The sequence below is a fragment of the Mustela erminea genome, chromosome X, assembly GCF_009829155.1.
Source record: "Mustela erminea isolate mMusErm1 chromosome X, mMusErm1.Pri, whole genome shotgun sequence".
NCBI classification, from domain to species: domain Eukaryota; kingdom Metazoa; phylum Chordata; class Mammalia; order Carnivora; family Mustelidae; genus Mustela; species Mustela erminea.
In genome coordinates, this window is record NC_045635.1 from 113,412,848 (window position 1) to 113,432,103 (window position 19,256).

The 19,256-nt window shown below is 40.0% G+C and overlaps 1 protein-coding gene across 5 annotated transcripts in view; it reads left to right on the top strand.

Moving 5' to 3' along the window:
* The first annotated feature begins 384 nt into the window (after positions 1 to 384).
* LOC116583093 (protein FAM122A-like) overlaps positions 385 to 19,256 on the top strand; it is a 70,166-nt gene continuing 51,294 nt past the window's right edge. For 3 of the 5 annotated variants that reach the window (XM_032331075.1, XM_032331076.1, XM_032331079.1), the window contains exons 1-4: positions 385 to 492; positions 3,097 to 3,283; positions 8,661 to 8,736; positions 11,252 to 11,338. In XM_032331075.1, the coding sequence (XP_032186966.1) occupies positions 444 to 492; positions 3,097 to 3,283; positions 8,661 to 8,736; positions 11,252 to 11,338 (399 nt within the window). In that variant the 5' untranslated portion in view covers positions 385 to 443. Of the gene's footprint in view, positions 493 to 2,712; positions 2,898 to 3,096; positions 3,284 to 8,660; positions 8,737 to 11,251; positions 11,339 to 19,256 lie in introns of those variants that run through there. The other 2 variants (XM_032331077.1, XM_032331078.1) reach the window with 2 other exon arrangements.

A 19,256-nucleotide genomic window follows, 5' to 3' on the forward strand; every position in this document is an offset into this window, starting at 1 on the left:
TATGTTCTCTCTCAAATAAATAAATAAAATCTTTAAAAAAAGAATCCCTAACTCTTGGGAAGCTTAACAATTAGGAGAAACTCAAGGACATGTGAGAAGATGGATGCTATTTTGGCCATTATTTCCAGATTCTATTCATATCATTCTTGCCTACCTAGTTTCTTTTACCCTTCATGTAAATCATTTGGGAGGTTTGGGGTATTTGTGTTTTGTGGGCTTGGGTTCAACTTGTCTTTCACTTGCTCTTATGATAACTAAAGGTTAACCAGTTGCTTAAAAGTTGCCATGACCACTGACAAACTAAACAACAGATTATGACATATTTGTGGGACACCTTTCATAAGTAAGAGGCCTGGTGCAAATGTCAGCAGACTGGGACAAGCAAAGACAGGAGCAGCATAAGCAGCAAAGTATAGATCTAAGTAAACCAGCCACCTAAGACCATGGAATATTGCTATGGAACAGCAGGAGATGATCATGACACAGAGCTCGGTTAGTATAATAATGCATGAAGAGAGAGGGGGAGAAGTAAAAATAATTTCTTTAAATGTTGTTTGCCACTGTAGTATATAGAATTGTTTTTCCAGTACTTGTTCCTTTAGACATTCTAATTTGTATACATACTACGGATTCCTGGCATTCTACACTTTAGTTAGAGAATTCCTCCTCTTTGATAATAGCTGAATACTTCTTGCCATCTCAAGCATGTAGGCACTTCATATTACGACCTCTTTTCTTGAAAGTCTCTCCGTTGCTATTTCCTTGTCATTTTATTATCTATTTTCTTAGTGTTCTTGTACTTAGATTTTTAAAAATTAATATTTGTGATGCTTAGGCATGATGAGATTGTCTATCCGTTCAAAATATATCCATTAAACCTTATTACTTGCCACGAATATTAACAAACTCTATGAAAAGTAAAATGAGCTGTAGAATGGAGGGAAGATTTACTTGTTTTCTGGTGGACCCACCATTTTTCTGCTATTCAGTTTGGCTTTGACCTCTGTTCTGTATTTTACCACAGCCTTCTACCTTCACCCTGCCTTTACTAAGCTTTAACTGTCATCTTTTGTAACTTTTCCAGGTACCCTGGGAACTTTAACAGATCAGATCCTTGTATCAGCTCAGATTCTACTGCTACCTAATTACATGCCATTAATCTCTCTAGAATTTTATCAGCTGTGAAACAGAAATGACTTGCCTGCTTTACACAATAGCTGTGAATGTCAGGTTATTTAAACCTGCGTTTATTCATAAATTAATCTAATAAATATTTATCAAAGTGTTTATGAGTACAGAAATAGTATCGAGAGAAATATCCAGAGGCACCTCATCTGTCTTTTCACTTAAACAGGAGGGCAGGGGAAACTTGGCTTTGCTGCTTAGCAGTTATAACTTGGGTAACCCCTCTGGGCTTCAGTTTCCTCCTTTGCAAAACAGGCATTGTGATGGTGACCACCTCACAGAGTTACTGTAAGCATTAAATGTAATCACATATTTAAAGTGCTTAGGACAGTGCCTGGCATATAATTAAGTGTATGAAAAATGGTAGCTATTGTTAACCTGTCTTATATCAGGAAAGGAGCCTCCAAATCGTCCTCATGTCTGGGATTTAGATAACCCAATTCTGCCTAATATAATTAAGCTTTTCTTATCCTATTCTCAGAATGAATGAGGAATGATTATGATCATTCATGTCATAACTTGTCTTGAACTGTTTCAAGATAATCCCATTATTTTAAGTTCACCACTGATTAGCTGAGCAGGGTTCATGATTGAACCAATTGAGATAAATATGTGAAGACATTTTTTAAACTGCAAAGTGCTATACCACGTAATGATTACTTTAATTAATAACTCTCATTTCAGTAGTTACACTTGCCTTCTGTGCCAGTCTTCCAAATGGTTCCTTTTTAAAAGGTATGGTTTTACAAAATTATTAGCATGCAGTTCAGATTTCAGTACTCATTGTGGCTCACTAACTGGTGGTGAAAAATTCTAAAAGAGCAATTCTTACAATGTTTGAGCCATGACAGCATTATTAAATGGAAACCCTGATTTGGACGGTACTAAATTCTGAGTTATTTGTTTTAAGTAAATAAGCTTCTCTAACTCAAAGCATGTTCTTAGATGAATAGCTTTGAGAAGCTAAATTTTAGTTAGTGTAAAAATACACTTACGATTATGGTTTAAAACCAAACAATGAGAGCACATGTAAAACAATGATTCGTCCGCACAATTGGTTCGGTCGGGTTGGCGTCCTACCGGGGCACTTTAGGAGCAGGTGGCAGGGCTTGGGTTGGCTTGCTTTTTCTCCCCAGACGTAGAGCATTTTTAAAATGACAGTTGTGTAGTGTTGGCTATAACAGAATGGAAAAATTCGTCATGGGAGTTCACAAGCTTATCGGCCTCAGTTACAAGAGGATAATAGGCTAATCAAAACTGGGTAGACTGAGTATTAGACATAGCGCAGGAAGGACAGCGCTCCCATACAGCTTACCCCTCCCCACCCTTTCTTTCCTGAATAACGGTCAGTGAAATAATCCCAGGATTCACACTGCAGCAGAGGAACAACCACGGTGAATCCCCACTAGGAATAAAGAGAAGACTGGGCTTGGGGTAAAAAGGCGGCTCCTAAGACTGCGCGTGCGCCCCGAGTGAGGCCGACAAAGGCGCCCTCATTGACTCTCATTGCTTGCGTAATAAGCATGCGTCAGCGGGCCGGGCACGGGGCGCAGGCGCAGAGGGGCGGCACCCGACGGATTCTCGAAGGCGACAGGTTGTAGTTTTTGTTTTGGCCGGAAAGCCTTACTTGGGTTTTCCTCTGCTGAGAGAAATAAAGAACGATTCGCGGGGGTGACTAAGATAAATTCCTCATTTTCATTATGGACTTTGAGGTGGAGGATCTTCTCAGCGTTAGGGACCCCGAGGTTGGGGGGTAGGAGGTTCTGAGCCAGTCCTGCCCCCTACTTTGTGCCCACTGGTATTAGGGATGGTAGGTAGGACTGCAAAAATGAGCGCCTCACACGTCTAAGAGGTTCCTCCTTTCTTCTCTTTTCCGCCCTTTCCTGTCTGTCCACACGACTCCTCACCCAGCTGACTTGTCCTTGTGTGAATGGGAGCCAGAAAACCTTGAGAACTTCCAACCAAGCAGTGGTTTCTTCCTCGACGCGGACATGGCACAAGAGAAAATGGAACTAGACTTGGAGCTGCTGTCGAGTTCAGCCACCAAAGATGACATGCTGAGAAGATCCAACAGTGCCCCTTTGATCAGTGGGCTTGGGTGAGCAAGCAGGGGGTGGGTGGCAGGAGGTGGGGAAAGAGACTTCAGATAAAGCATTCCCATGCGTTTCTCCCTCGGGGTTCTACAGGTATCTCTCTTGTTCCTGCTCGCCGGAGATCTCACCCTCAGCTTTGGGGGGAGTGGGATGGGCTGGCTGGAGGGAGAGCGCACACCTACCCCGAGGCTGACACACATGTGAACCTGGACGTCCTCTTCTGACAGTCCACCAGGACCCAAAAGCAGCAACCTATTGGTGTGGAGCACCACTTTTCTAACTTCACCCCACCTCTTACCCACTCCTTTGAAGAAGCTGAGCATTCCCCACCCTCGCCTCGAGATCTTCTGTGATGACTGTAATTTTCTGTCATTCTCTCAGCTGCTTTGTCACCTCTGACCTTCACCTCCAGCAAATGAAAATGGTTGACAAGCGAAAAAGCTTGGACTTTTTTTTTTTTTTAAGCTCGGACCTGTTTTACACCCAGTTTTTATTTGAACAAAAAGTTTAGGTACCACAGAAACTTGATCTCCTAAAGTTTGCATTCTCAATGGCCAATACTGCCCCCAACTTGGTTCTTGGGGATATGTGAAAAAAAAAAAAATCTTGCTCTTTTTATGTATGAGCCACAGCTATAAATACAAAAATATCGTGAAAATTTTCAAGAGGGAGTAATGGGGGGGGGTGGTGTCAAAAACAGCTCCTTAGAATGCTGATAATGAAAAGCATAAGATTTAGAAACACCATTCTAACTGATGGTTAACGATTTCCTGCACATACCCAAAAGTCTGGCATGACATGTGCTTATAATTTCTTAAAACAGAATTTGAAAGTAAGATTTTGGATCTCACATCGCAGTATCATAAAGTTTTATCAGTATTGTAAAAGTGTTTGAAAAATTCACTCACTCCCTGTGTTAGTAACTTTGCTCCTCCCTTTTCTAGCATCTTTCTAATTGATAGGTACAAATCACAACTGTCAGAAGTGAACTTGGATACCAGACCTACCCTCCTTATTTAACGTATGAGGAAACTGAGGCCCATAAGTCTCTAAAATGACAAGTAACAGAGCCAGTACAAGGAACCTGTACCTCCTGATTCCTAAGCTAGTGATTTGTCCACTACTAATCAGCTTCTAAGCTTTTTAAAAAAGATTTGTTTATTTTAGAGAGAGTGCGAGTTTGGGGGGAGGAGCAGAGGGAGAAGGAGAGAGAAACTCAAGCAGATTCTGTGCTGAGCATGGAGCCCGACACAGGGCTTGATCCCATGACCTGAGCCGAAACCAAGAGTCAGATGCTTAACAAACGGCCACCCAGGTGCTTGTCAGCTTCTAAGCTTACTAACTCTAACCAAATGCAGCTTTCTGGTCATTTGAGATAAAGAAGAATATACTGTATAAAAGAAAAAGCAAAGTAAGATTAAGCAAAAAAAAAGTACATGATATTTTAAAATAGAGAAAGAAAGGGGCCACAGCTGTGCATGTTGGGCTGAAAACAAGAACATTCTATAAATCCAGGATTGACTCTAATCCTGTTGTATGAAAACGTGAATTGTTATGAACCTGCTCTGCTAGAAGAAAGTACTTGGGGGAGAATGTTGGTTTCATTGGAAGCCTTTATGAAATGAAAAAAAAAAAAAGCTGCAAACAAGAAACAGAATGATGGCAGTTATCCCTTCATGCTTTGTTTTGTTCTGCAAAGGACTTACATTTTTAAAAATCATATTAGAGCATAGTTACAGTGTCAAATTATGTAGCTTCCGCTCCTGATGGATGAAGCAAAATTGGCACAGAAAGGTAAGAGGCAATTGCATATATACCTAGTTAGTAGGAGTTCAAGGTCAAGAAACTGCAAGGTGGACCAGTTGTCAAAAGGAGGTAGCATAAAGATGATACACGACATGCCTGAGGTCAGGGAACTTGGCCAAATGATCTCCTGAGGGCAGATTTTGTGCGGTTGTGGCCAGTTTAGGGTGTGGTCAGGGAAGCAAGAACAATCTAGAGTAGAATCACACACCGTCTCGGTTGGATTCATGTTCTCCTCCATTCCTTCCGGTTCCTTAGGCACATTGCTCACTTCCTCACTTTCACTTAACAGAGCCTCCGGTACTTGTTACTTTGTTTCTTTCACTGCTCACTAAATAATTGTTGCACTTCTTTCAAGTAATTTTCCAGTTTTGCTTCATGCTTCCTGTATATACACACAATCTCTCGTGCCAGAATTTGGAGAATTTGTTCCTTAAATATTAACTCTTTAATACAAGTATTACTGTTTTTAAAGAAGTTCTTGCACTGTTTTGTGTACATCTTGTATTAATAAAAATAACCAATGTCAAAAGTTTTGAACCTCTTGGTTCTTTATCCTCGTTAGCCCTCTACTTACCTGACTTCACTACTGGTGTCAATAACTTTGTTTAAAGGTAGTAGGTTTGTTTTTTGTCTCATTTCTCTGGCTCTTAGGAGGATTAGAGCAAGTTCTAGGATTTCTGCCAGTGTCTTCCCCCCTCCATAAATACCTCTAGCCTGACCCTGCATTTAAACTGTTTGAAAGTGAAACAACTACGTGTGGGTCGAATCCATCCTGCTACTTGATTTTGTAAATAAAGTTTTACTGGAACATGGCCTTGCCCATTTGCTTCTTATTGTCCAGGGCCACTTTCCCACTATAGGGACAGACCTTAGTAGTTGGCACAGAGACTGGATGTCCAACAAAGCCTCAAATATTTACTCTCTGGCCCTTTGCAGAAGTTTGCTGACCATCTGTTTTATTAAATTCTTACAAACCTGGAAAGAGAATAGTGGCCATAGAGAATGGTTGCTTTGTCAATATAACTGACATAAACATATTACAGTTTAGATATTTAGAGCTGCTTATTGGTCATTTGATGTGGAGCCTTGAACATGTGTCTAGTTATAGTGCCTTCACTTTTTCTAAGCTGTAGCACTTAACTCAGTTGTAGATATCACTAGGATTTTAGGAATTCATGTTGAATGACGCCTACCAATTGAAATATATACTTCATCAATGATTTTTTTCAGTTATAGTCCTGTTAAAATCGACAGACAAAATTTTAGCGGAGAATATAATTGTGCCAGCCTTAAGAATTCCCCCCACAACATACAAAAAAGTGGAAATATGTAACTCATTAGTGTCCCTCCAGCTCTCTTATAAATGACTGCTAGAATCCATTCCTGTTCTTATAGGAGAAAATGACTGGAAAATGAAGTAAAACTTAGACCCATATATACACCTATGTGCTCATAAAATACTGAATAACTGCCTGTTAACATACAAATGACCATGCTGCAAAGTTGTATCTCGACTCAGTAAGCTTTAACTTAGTAGGGCAAATAAGTAATCAAAGGACTTAAATGTATGATAGAGTAAGATCTAGGCTTAGGGACAGAAAGAAAGTGCTAGGGAGATTCGAAGAGCGGAGTGAGAAATGACAGCAGGATTGGTGAGGAATAAGGAGAATGTTCTTGGAGAAGAAGCAGGAGATGGGTGCTGAAGGATTGAGAGGAGGCAGATGGGGAGAGGGGAGCCAGATAGCTCAGACAGCATTCCGAGTGTATGGAATAAGCTTGTAGACAGAAAAACAGATGTATTCCAGAGAGCTGGTCAACTCTGCCTGGATCACTGGCTCCCAGACATTCATCTGCTGACCAGTGCTGACCCCGAGTGAATTTTTCACCACCCATATTTTTTTTTTAAAGTTAAGAGCAGAGTACTTAAATATGTTGTGATATAATTGGCCAATTGTCCTTTCCTGGGCAGGACTGTACTTTATCCTGAGATTGTCAGTTATAATTTTTTAAATACCAAATTGTCCTTTCATAAATGAAACAATGGTGTTGGTAGATGGTAGGATTTTTTTTTTTAATGACCTTACTGGCAAAGGAAAGATAGTTAGCAACTCTATTTTTGTGCCAAGATTTTGTTTTGAAATTTTTCTAGTCCACGAAATCCAAAAGTCTAGAGCTAAATGGTGGTGGGCTTTGGATGTTGTAGTAAAGAATGGAACTGAACTCAGCTCATGATAAAGATTTACTGAAAGTTGTGAGCAGGTAGATTGCCATAGGGACAAAACCGAGATGAAGGGACAAATCAGACGATTGCAGAGTCTGTAGGAAAGTAAAAAGGCTTGGAATTGGTTTTTGGCAAGGAGCCTGTAAAGGATAAGATGGCTGTAAGAGGGGCACCTGGGTGGCTCAGTCATTAATCGTCTGCCTTCCGCTCAGGTCATGATCCCAGGGTCCTGAGATGAGCCCTGAGTTGGGCTCCCTGCTCAGCGGGAAACCTGCTTTTCCCTCTCCCACTCCCACTGCTTGTGTTCCCTCTCTGGCTGTCTCTCTGTGTCAAATAAATAAATAAAATCTAATAAATAATAAAAATATGAATAATAAATAAATATATATATTAAAAATAAAATAAATAAAAAGATAGCTATAAGAGAGACTTAGCACCTGATTGGATATGGCAAAAAAAAAAAAAAAAAAAAAGGAAGTGTTAACACTGTCTTCTTACCGTCATCAGGGAAACCTGGATGAAAACTACATGGGAACTCTGTATTTTTGCAATGTCTTGTGCATCTTAAACTCCTTCAAAATAAAAAGTTAAAACAAAAACAAGACATAAAAAGGAAAAGACTTCTTCAGGGTCCCAAACTCAAATAGGGCCGAGGCACCCTCGGAAGCTGAGGAAGACCAGACTCTGCTTCAGCAGGCGACAGTTGCTTAGCTCCCGTCTGTTGTTGCCATGTGGGAATGTGGCCCAGTGTGGACACAGCTTGCAAATTCTCAACAGAAGCTAGAAATCTGGAATCTGGATTATCTGTGGGAAACCTCTCAGCATTTCGAGTGTGTGCAATGAACTTAAAAACATTTTAATAGCGAAGAGGTCAAACAAAACATATCTGTAAAAATCTCTGTTCTGGTGACCCCTGCTGCTGATTATCCCTCTTGTTCATGTGAAAACTTCAGAGTTGAGAGGGAATTGGGACTGCACATTGTAGCTTCAGTCATAAATTTAAATCAGTTACAGGTTTATACAGAAAATGATGCATTTCCAAGGTTACGATAAATTATACTTCTTCTTGGTAGCATGATTAGCAGTAAAGTGGCATGCTTGAGAATTCCTTTCCTTACACGGAGATTTGTTTAGGCTCAGCCAACTAAGGCTTTGTGTGTGCACGTGTGTGTGGGTGTGCGTGTGTGCACTCGTGCATGTATGCATGCATGCGCGTTCTAATTTCTCCATCTGCACAGCTGTCTCCACAAAGAACCCATTTACGTTAACGGCATTGCTGTTTAAGTATTTGAAATTTTATTTCTTAAAAAAAATTTTTTTGTAACGGATTTCAAATGTTTTCTTTTTCTTCGTAGTGATAACTCACAGGTGTTCCAAGCTGACATGGTAACTCCAAGAAATGACCCAACGCTTATGACACAACATTGTCTGGTAAGAAAATGCTTGTAGCAGCTTCACTGGCCAAGACTTGTGCTACTGGTCTTAACTAGTGGTCCTCATACTTGAGGATGCACCTGGAAGGCTTGTTAAAACAGACTGCTGGCCCTCGACCCCAGAGTTTCTGATTCTGGGGGTCTGGGGCGGGGCCTGAGAATTTGCATTTCCAACAAGTTCCCAGTTTGAGCAAGAGGGATCTAAACGTCACTGAAAGAAAAATAAATATGTTAACTACAGTTATGATTACTTTGCTGCAGCTGTGGCAGAATTAACTTTTAAATCCTATCTGGATTTAACATTGAGATTTGTTATTATGTATAAGACCATCTGGCTTCCAATTTTTAAAAGAACATTCTAATTTTGAGAGGAAAATTTGCAAGCTCTCCTAAGAGTAGTTTTTTGGCTTTTACTTCAACTTTTATCTCTCATTTATCTTGAATTGAAAATAAGGTTTGTTTTTCATGGTGTTATAATGTAATCTCTAAATTATAGCTCTTATCTACTAATTATCTTGTAAACATATGAAATATGCTTGTAGATCAGTAAACCAAAACGAACAAATAATGCACTATGTGAATCTTCTTATTAATGTGAAATTCATTTAAGATACAGCTAAGTATTTTGAAGTGTACGATTCAGGGGCATTTAGCGCATTTACAATGTTGTTCAGCGACCACCCCTCTTTTCTTTCAAAAAGCAGACATCCTGGAGTGCCTGGGTGGCTCGGTCTGTTGAGCATCCGATCCTTGATTTTGGCTCAGGTCATGATCTCAGGGTCGTGAGATCCAGCCCCATGTCGCTCCGTGCTGGGCATGGAGCCTGCTTGAGCTTCTCTCTCTGTCCTTCCCTCATCCTCCCCTCAAAAAAAGAAAAAAAAAAAAGAACACATCCTTGTCTTGTTCCCCAGGTGGAAAGCTTTCAGTCTTTTAACTTTGCGTATGATATTAGCTATAGGTTTTGTCAAATGCCCTTTATTGTGTTAGGGAAATACCTTTCCATTCCTACTTACTATTTTTAACATGAAAGCTTGTTGAATTGTTTCAAATACTTTCTGCATCTGTCGAGATGATAATGTGTTATTTTCCCCTCTGCTCTGTTAATATGATGCATTACATTGATTTTCTTATATTGAACCACCTTTGCATTCCTGAGATCAATCCCGCTTGGTTCTGTTGTATAATCCTTTTAATATACTGTTAGATTGGGCTTGCCATTATTTTGTTGAGAATTTTTCCATATGTATTCATAAGGGACATTTGTCCATAGTTTTCTTTTCTTATAATATCTTTGCTGGCTTTGGTATCAGGGTAACGCTGATTTCATAGAATGTGTTAGGAAATGTTCCTCTTCTGTTTTTGGAAGAGTTTGAGTAGGATTGGTATTGATTCTTCTTCAAATGTTTGGTGAAATTCACCAGTGAAGCCATATACGGCCCTAGACTTTTCTTTGTTGGGGGCATTTTGAAACAAATTCTATCTCTGTACTTTTTTACAGATATGTTGAAATTTTTCTCCTTTCTCTTAAGTCATTTTGGTAATTTGTGTGTTTTTTTAGGAGTTTGTCCATTTCTTCTAAATTATCTAATTTGTTGACATATAATTGTTCATAGATTTCTCTTACATGAATTTTTAGTGAAATATTATAGCTTGGAACCCATTTTAAAATATTGCCTCCTAATCTCGAAACTGGATATTTTCCAGGGTGCCTGGGTGGTGTAGTCAGTTAAGCATCTGACTCGGTTTCAGCTCATGTTGCGATCTTATGGCTGGTGAGATTGAGCCCCACGCTAGGCTCTGTGCTCAGCATGGAGTCGGCTTGAAACTTTCTCTGCCTCTCCCTCTGCCCCTCCTCCACACTCACACACGCCCTCCTTCTCTCTCTAAAATAAATCTTTTAAAATTTTATTTAAAAAAGAAACTGAATATTTTCTTCTTTGTAGAATGGTACCCAATATTATTTCCACAAAGGCAATATTATTCTGGGAAAAAGTTAGAATTGTTCATTAAACAGATCTTCCTTCTATTTACTTATTCATTTACTCATTCATTTAATGGTATTTATTGAGCACTTGCTTGTCTATCAAAGACCTCCATACCTAGTCATTCTTCTTTTCTACTCAGCCAATTCAACAAATTTTTTTAAGCAATCTCCTATGTATTAGGCCCTAATCTAGTTTCCAGAGAGATCTAACCTAGTATGAGAGGCATAGGCAGGAAATGACCTCCCTTAGTTGAGATCTTACTGATATGTAGGAGTTCACTAGCTTGGGATGTGGGTCATAGGGACAGACAAGATATTTTTTTAAAATTGGCATGTGTGAAGGCCTAGAAACAGAAGAGAGTATAGTACATTGAGAATAGAGTGTGTAGAGAATTTCAAAGAAGTGCATTCTAGCCAGTGTGGAAGTAGAGATGAAGTGGTGAGAGATGAGACTGGAGATGGGGATTAGTATAAGATCTCGTAGGGCCTTCCAAGTCATGCTAAAGATTTTTCGCTTTGTCCTCCTAAGGTCAGTACAATGCCATTGAAGAGTTCCAAGTCTGTGATTGACATGACCGCATTTTCATCTTCAAAAGATTATTCTGGCTGCAAAGGGGTAAGTAGATTGGAACTGGGCAAAAGGAGATAGGAGATGATCGCAGAGGAGGCAAGTACAGTGACCCAGGCTATTGTTATGGCCGTGGACATGGAGAAGAGTGGGAGATTCATGAGATATTTGAAAGGTAGAATCAATTGCTAGTAGACTGGATGGAGGGTGGGCTGTGGTGGTGGCGAAGATGACTACTAGGCCTCTGACTTGGGCAACTGATGGGTCTGGCGAGGCCACAGAAGAGGGGAAACTTTGCCAAAAGAGTGGATTTAGAGGGGAAGATAAATTTAGTGTTGGACATGTTCAGTTTGAAGTTCTCTGAGATCTCTAGGTAGAGATGTTAGTTATACTGGTTTGAAGCTCAGAATAACGGTCTGGGCTAGAGACACACATTTAGGCATTATCAGTAGATCCTTATTTAAAGCTATGGGAATGAATAATATGATTTATGGAGAGAGTAAAAAAGGAAAAAAAAAAAGAGGCTACAGGAAACGGCTTTAAAGATCACTAGTAGTACCATGAAAATACAAGGAAAATGTTAAGTCGTATGCTATCAAGTGGTCAAACATGATAAAAACCGAAATATGTCCCTTGAGTTACCCAAATGGAGATTACTAATGAATTTCTTATATTCAAAAACAAGTTCTTTGGAGAGAGGGGTGGGGTGAGATGAAGCCGGATTGGATTGGGCTGAAGAATGCCTGAGAAGTGGGGGCCTCGAAGTGGCGTCATACAGACCAGCTTGGTTATTCACTTGCACATTACCCTTTCTATGCCTTAATTTCCTCTTCTGCAAGATGGGAATGTGGATTTATTGATGTGAGTACATTAATCAGTGCAAAATATCTCAAAAACACTGGAAGAAAAAGAGAAAAACTGAAGAGCACATAGCACAACAGTGTGAATATACTTGACACCACTGCACTGGTGCATTTAAACATGGTTAACATGGTACATTTTATGTTATGTGTATCTTACGATAGTCTAGAGAAAAAAAAATGCAGGACGCCTGGGTGGCTCAGTTGGTTGAGCATCTGCCTTCAACTCGGGTCGTAATGCTGGGGTCCTGGGATCAAGCCCAGCACTGAGCTCCCTGCTTATCAGAGTGCCTCCTTCTCCCTCTCCCTCTTCCTGCTCATATGCTCTCGCTCTTACAAAAAAAAAATTTTAAATGCTTACAGCGTATAAAAAATCAGCATAAGGCACTCAGCACTGTATTGACACATACTAAGTACTCAATAAGTACTAGATGTTTAATTAGCAATAGTACATATAGAGCGCAAACATGTACCTGACAATTTTTTAAATGCATAATTTTCCTTAGGAATTCTAGGCCCTTAATTGGCATAAGGTTCAATTTAATATAAGACATGTTTCAAAAAAACCATCTTGCAGAACGGTTGTGTTTGGCAGAACTGATGTCATTCACACTGACTTGATGATGGGAGTTTCAAGATTTAATGGTTTAGCTTGCTGTAACAGTGTAATGCATAAGCTTTTTTTTTCTTTTAAAGATTTCATTTATTTATTTCACAGTGAGAGACACAGCAAGTGAGGGACACAAGCAGGGAGAGTGGGGGAGGGAGAGCAGGCTTCTCGCCTAGCAGGGAGCCCGATGCGGGGCTCGATCCCAGGACCCTGGGACCACAACCTGAGCCAAAGGCAGAAGCTTAATTACTGAGCCACCCAGGCACCCCTTAGGCTTTTATTTTGTTTGAAATATCACTTCGTTATTATTCTAAGACTTACGTAGGTTGTTACTTGCTTTCGGGATAAATAAGCTGAATTGTCTGTGAGAATGACATGGTAATTAGAGTGCTTTCAGCAGAAGTAACAAAATCCCGATATATCCCATTACAAAATAGAAATTGTTTTGGAAAAAAATGCACATATGGTTGAGTAATAACATGAATCCTAAGTGTAAGGGTGCTTTCCCCATACTAGACTGTCCTTAAAATTGGTGCCGCAGGAACCCAGAGTTCATAGAGACAGCAAGTAGAATGGTGGTTGCCAGAGGCTGGGACTGGGGGTGGCATGAGAGTGATTTAATGGGTATAGGATTTTGGTTTTGCAAGATGAAAAGAGTTCTGGAGATTGGTTGCACGGCAGTATGAATATACTTAACACTACTGAACTGTACACTTAAGATGGTTAATATGGCAAGTTTTATGTGTATTTTATCACAATTTTTTTAAAAAATCAGGACTGCTTTTCATGTATTTCAATATGGGTAAAAGTGTTTTAGAAAAAAAATGCAGTGGTAGAGGTCACTGAAGAACCACGGGAGCCATTTAACATGCAGATAAAGATGCACATTTCCAGTCCTTGTAAAAATCTGCTCTCTCACAATGATTTTCTTAATTAAGCTCCAGTAGTTCCCTCCACACTCAAAAAATCACTCCACCTCACTTCTGATGAGCAGAAACCTAAAGTCCTCTTCTGATCGTGGGGACCGTGCCTTCCCCTGACTATCCCTTCTCTGTGTTTCCTAAGAACTCCAGGGTTGGTGTGCCTGTTCCCCGCTCTTCCACTAGGAGTTCTGTTCCTGGCACCTCTGTTGAATTTGGGGCAGCCACATCTCTTCTCCATCTCCACCCCCTCCTACTCCAAGAAAAGCAGGAGAAATGTTTCTTCTTCCTGGCAGAAATGATTGTGCTCTTCTTGAACACTTTATCCCTTTTAATTTTATGGCTACCGATATTTATCTGATTAGGTTTTGCTTTTCATGTGGCAACTACAAACTAAACTTAATTTACAGCCCACCCAGTAGTAAGTGTGTGATACATTCCTGGCCCTGCTTTATGCTCCATCCCGCTGGCCTACATTCAGTTCATGTTCAGGGTCAGTCATTGCAGGAACTAGGCAGAGGCATTGAGAAACATAGCGTACAGCTCCTGTTCTGGATTTGCTAAGTGCTTTAGCTCTAGTAAGTACAGAAGGAATGGGTTAAAAATAGCAAACATAGTAAAGTTAAACTTGTTTTCGAAGAATTTAAGGTCTTTACAGTATTCGTTTTCTGTCGTTTCTCCTTTAAATGGAACTAAGCTTGATCTTTCCCTTCTTAATTCCTTCGGTGAGGATAATGCTTGGGAATCTGCTTCACCCAGCGCACTCCCCAATACCCCCCACTCCTCCCCAGCCCCATGCCCTCCTTCCTTGGTGCGGTTTCTCTTGCTTCCTCCCAAGAACTCCTCTCCACTCCTAGAGTGTGATAAACAGGCGCAATGAGAATTTTACGTAAAAGACACCAGTGAGGTTTATTGATGTCTCAGAGTGCTTTCTTTCTATTTTAATACTTGATTTCATGTAGAAAAACTATCTAGGGATGCCTCAGTCAGTTAAGCGTCTGCCTTTGGCTCAGGTCGTGACTCCAGGGTCTTGGGATCAAGTTCTGCATCCGGCCTCTTGCTCAGCCGGGAGCCTGCTTCTCTCTCTGCCTCTGCCTGCTGCTCCTCCTGCTTGTGTGGTCTCTGTCTCTCTGACAAATAAAGAAATAAAATCTTCAAAAAATATATTTTAAAAAGTTATCTAAGGTAATTCCCTTGCAAACACCACCTGTAGTGCTTAACCTGTGGGAGATTGTCTTCCAGAAGCCTTCTTTTCTCCAACTAATTTTCCATGTTATTCCTAAAAAATCAGCCAAGTTCAATATTTAATCTACATTTTGTGGCTTATGAGTCTATAGCTCAAGTTCAAATCCTACCCTCCCCAGACATTTCACACTACATTCCTGTTGATCTCATCAATTTTAGTCAGGCAGTCCTCTCAGTATTTCCTAGATAACATTTTTTTGAAATAATTTAAAAAAATTTTTTATAAACATATAATGTATTATTAGCCCCAGGGGTACAGGTCTGTGAATCGCCAGGTTTACACACTTCACAGCACTCATCATAGCACATACCCTCCCCCATGTCCGTAACCCCACCACCTTCTCCCTACCCCCCTCCCCCTGGCCACCCTCAGTTTGTTTTGTGAGATTAAGAGTCTCTTATGGTTTGTCTCCCTCCAGATCCCATCTTGTTTCATTTATTCTTTTCCTACCCCACAACCCCCCCATGTTGCATCTGCACTTCCTCATATCAGGGAGATCATATGATAGTTGTCTTTCTCCGATTGACTTATTTTGCTAAGCATAATACCCTTTAGTTCCATCCACGTTGTCACAAATGACAAGATTTCATTTCTTTTGATGGCTGCATAGTATTCCGTTTTATGTATGTATGTGTGTGTGTGTGTGTGTGTGTGTGTGTGTATGTATATATATATATACCACTTCTTCTTTATCCATTCATCTGTTTATGGACATCTAGGTTCTTTCCATAGTTTGGCTATTGTGGACATTGCTGCTATAAACATTAGGGTGCATGTGCCCCTTTGGATCACTACATTTGTATCATTAGGGTAAATACCCAGTAGTGCAATTGCTGGGTCATGGGGTAGCTGTATTTTCAACTTTTTGAGGAGCCTCCATGCTGTTTTCCAGAGTGGTTGCACCAGCTTGCATTCCCACCAACAGTGTACGGGGGTTCCCCTTTCTCTGCATCCTTGCCACCATCTGTCATTTCCTGACTTGTTAATTTTAGCCATTCTGACTGGTGTGAGGTGGTATCTCATTGTGGTTTTGATTTGTATTTCCCTGATGCCGAGTGATGTGGAGCAATTTTTCATGTGTCTGTTGGCCATCTGGATGTCTTCTTTGCAGAAATGTCTGTTCATGTCCTCTGCCCCTTTCTTGATTGGATTATTTGTTCTTTGGGTGTTGAGTTTGCTAAGCTATTTATAGATTTTGGATACTAGCCCTTTATCTGATATGTCATTTGCAAATATCTTCTCCCATTCTGTCATTTGTCTTTTGGTTTTGTTTACTGCTTCCTTTGCTGTGCAAAAGCTTTTGATCTTGATGAATTCCCAGTAGTTCATTTTTGCCCTTGCTTCCCTTGCCTTTGGTGATGTTCCTAGGAAGAAGTTGCTGTGGCTGAGGTCAAAGAGGTTGCTGCATGTGGTCTCCTCAAGGATTTTGATGGATTCCTGTCTCACATTGAGGTCCTTTGTCCATTTTGAGTCTGTTTTTGTGTGTGGTGTAAGGAAATGGTCCAGTTTCATTTTTCTGCATGTGGCTGTCCAATTTTCCCAACACCATTTGTTGAAGAGGCTGTCTTTTTTCCATTGGACATTCTTTCCTGCTTTGTCGAAGATTAGTTGACCATAGAGTTGAGGGTCTATTTCTGGGTTCTCTATTCTGTTCCATTGATCTATGTGTCTGTTTTTGTGCCAGTACCATACTGTCTTGATGATGACAGCTTTGTAATAGAGCTTGAAGTCCAGAATTGTGATGCCACCAACGTTGGCTTTCTTTTTCAATATTCTTTTGGCTATTCGAGGTCTTTTCTGGTTCCATATAAATTTTAAGATTATTTGTTCCATTTCTTTGAAAAAAAATGGTTGGGATTTTGATAGGGATTTCATTAAATGTGTAGATTGCTTTTGGTAGCATAGACATTTTCACAATATTTGTTCTTCCAATCCATGAGCATGGAACATTTTTCCATTTTTTTGTGTCTTCCTCAATTTCCTTTGTGAGTACTTTATAGTTTTCTGGGTATAGATTCTATGCCTCTTTGTTTAGGTTTATTCTAGGTATCTTATGGGTTTGGGTGTTATTGTAAATGGGATTGACTCCTTAATTTCTCCTTCTTCTGTCTTGTTGTTGGTGTAAAGAAATGCAACTGATTTCTGTGCATTGATTTTATATCCTGACACTTTACTGAATTCCTATACAAGTTCTAGCAGATTTGGAGTGGAGTCAAGATAACGTTTTCCAATAGGAAATTCTAAAACTTTACCTAAAACTAACCAGTTCCTTCCCATCCCTTAGATTTCAATTAAAGATAATCTCTTCCAGGAAGTCTTTCATAGTTAGTTTGGGACAGTTTGCCACACCATGCAATTCTCTTCTTTTGTTTTTTATAACATGTCATCATGATATAGCTAAAGTACCATAATTTCTTTTTATAGAGCATATGTATATATTGAAGTTCAGGTTAGCATGTCTTTGCAATTAGAATGTTTCACATTTTATATGGTGAACTTCTGGGTTTGAATGATAACATCATGAGCATCAGTAGCATGACTTAGATTTATTAAAATTCTGTGTGTTTGAAAGATGTGAGTGTGTGTGTGTGTGTGTGTGTGTATTTGATGTTTTGTTTTTTTTTTTTCCAGGGAAAACCTATATTTTTCAGATTTGGTGCATGTCACTGTATAACAGCTTCTCAGTGATCAATGCTAATAAAGGGAAGCATTGGGGGAAATATCCCAAACTGTGGATAAATCACAATATTTTCTACTTGCTTTGGAAAATAGATTATTTTTATTAGCATGCTTTAAGAATGGCTGTACAATTTTTTTTAATTAGTAATAATATCTAATGTTGGAGAGGTAGAAGAAAATTGATATTCTCATACACTGCTAGAAAGTAGATTTGTGGGGCACCTGGGTGGCTCAGTGGGTTAAACCTCTGCCTTCGGCTCAGGTCATGATCCCAGCATCCTGGGATTGAGCCCCGCATCGATTGGGCTCTCTGCTCAGTGGGGAGCCTGCTTCTGCCTCTCTCTCTGCCTGCCTCTCTGCCTCCTTGTGACTTCTCTCTCTCTCTCTCTGTCAAATAAATAAATGAATAAATCTTTAAAAAAAAAGGAAAGAAAGTAAATTTGTATAAGCTTTCTGGAATGTGATTTGGCAATGCATATCAATAGCACCGTGACTCAGAAATTCCATCTCTGTGAATTTCTCCTAAAGAACTCATTAAGGATATGTGCAAAGATTAGCTTTAAAGTTGTTATCATAGTATTATGAGTGAGCAAAAAAATGTGGCAATAATATGAATGGTTAGGGATAGATGAAGTGAATGAGCTTTCATTATCCGTGTTTGAATCCAGTTCTGGCAACTATTAGCTCTATGCACTTGAATAAGTTGCCTAATTTCTCTGGCCCCCAGTTTTCTAATCTTTAAAGTGGGGATAATAGGGATGCCTGAGTGGCTCAGTCGGTTAAGCTGCTGAAGTTGGCTCAGGCCATGATCCCAGGGTCCTGGGATCGATTTCTGCATTGGGCTCCCTACTCAGCAGGGAACCTGCTTCTCCCTCTCCCTCTGCCTGCCACTCTGCCTGCTGTGTGTGTGCTCTCTCTCTCTCTCTGACAAATAAATAAATAAATAAAACTTTTTTAAAAATAAAATAAAATGGGGACAATAATAATGGCTACATCATGGGGTTGTGAGAATTGAGTGAGATAAGACATGCTGGGCACATAATTAATGCGTGCTTCTTACTATGGTACATTCAGATGATATAATATTCAGCCTTTAAAAATGATGTTGCAGGTGGGGTGCCTGGCTGACTCAGTCGATAGAGCACGTGACTCTTAATCTCAGGGTCATGAGTTCAAGCCCCACATTTGGTGTAGAGCTTACTTATAATAAAATATAAAAAATCAAAATAAAAATGGTGTTGCAGGTAAATTTTAACATGGAGCGATATGTGGAATGTATGAAGTTATTTTTGTTTTGTTTCTACAGTAAAAATTCGGTTTCTTTTATCTGTTTATAACATAATACACGGGAAGCAAAGTGTTTCACGTCATAGATTTCACTTTCAACTCCTTGAACTGTCATTTCTTTTGCTAAAAGGAGAGACTAGTGGGGAAAGCCAGGCAATGCCTAGGCAAGTAAAATAAAGTTGGGTTGAGGGGCAATGCTGATGTCATCCTCACAGGGATGGACACGAGGGGCTGTTTGTAGCAAGCTGATTTTCTAGAACTGGTAGCTGGAGGCACAGGAGCACTACTCGGACACTCACACTTTGTTCCGCTCTGCCCCCAGGCACAGCCACACCTGGTCGTTGCCCTTACTGTCTTCCTGGAT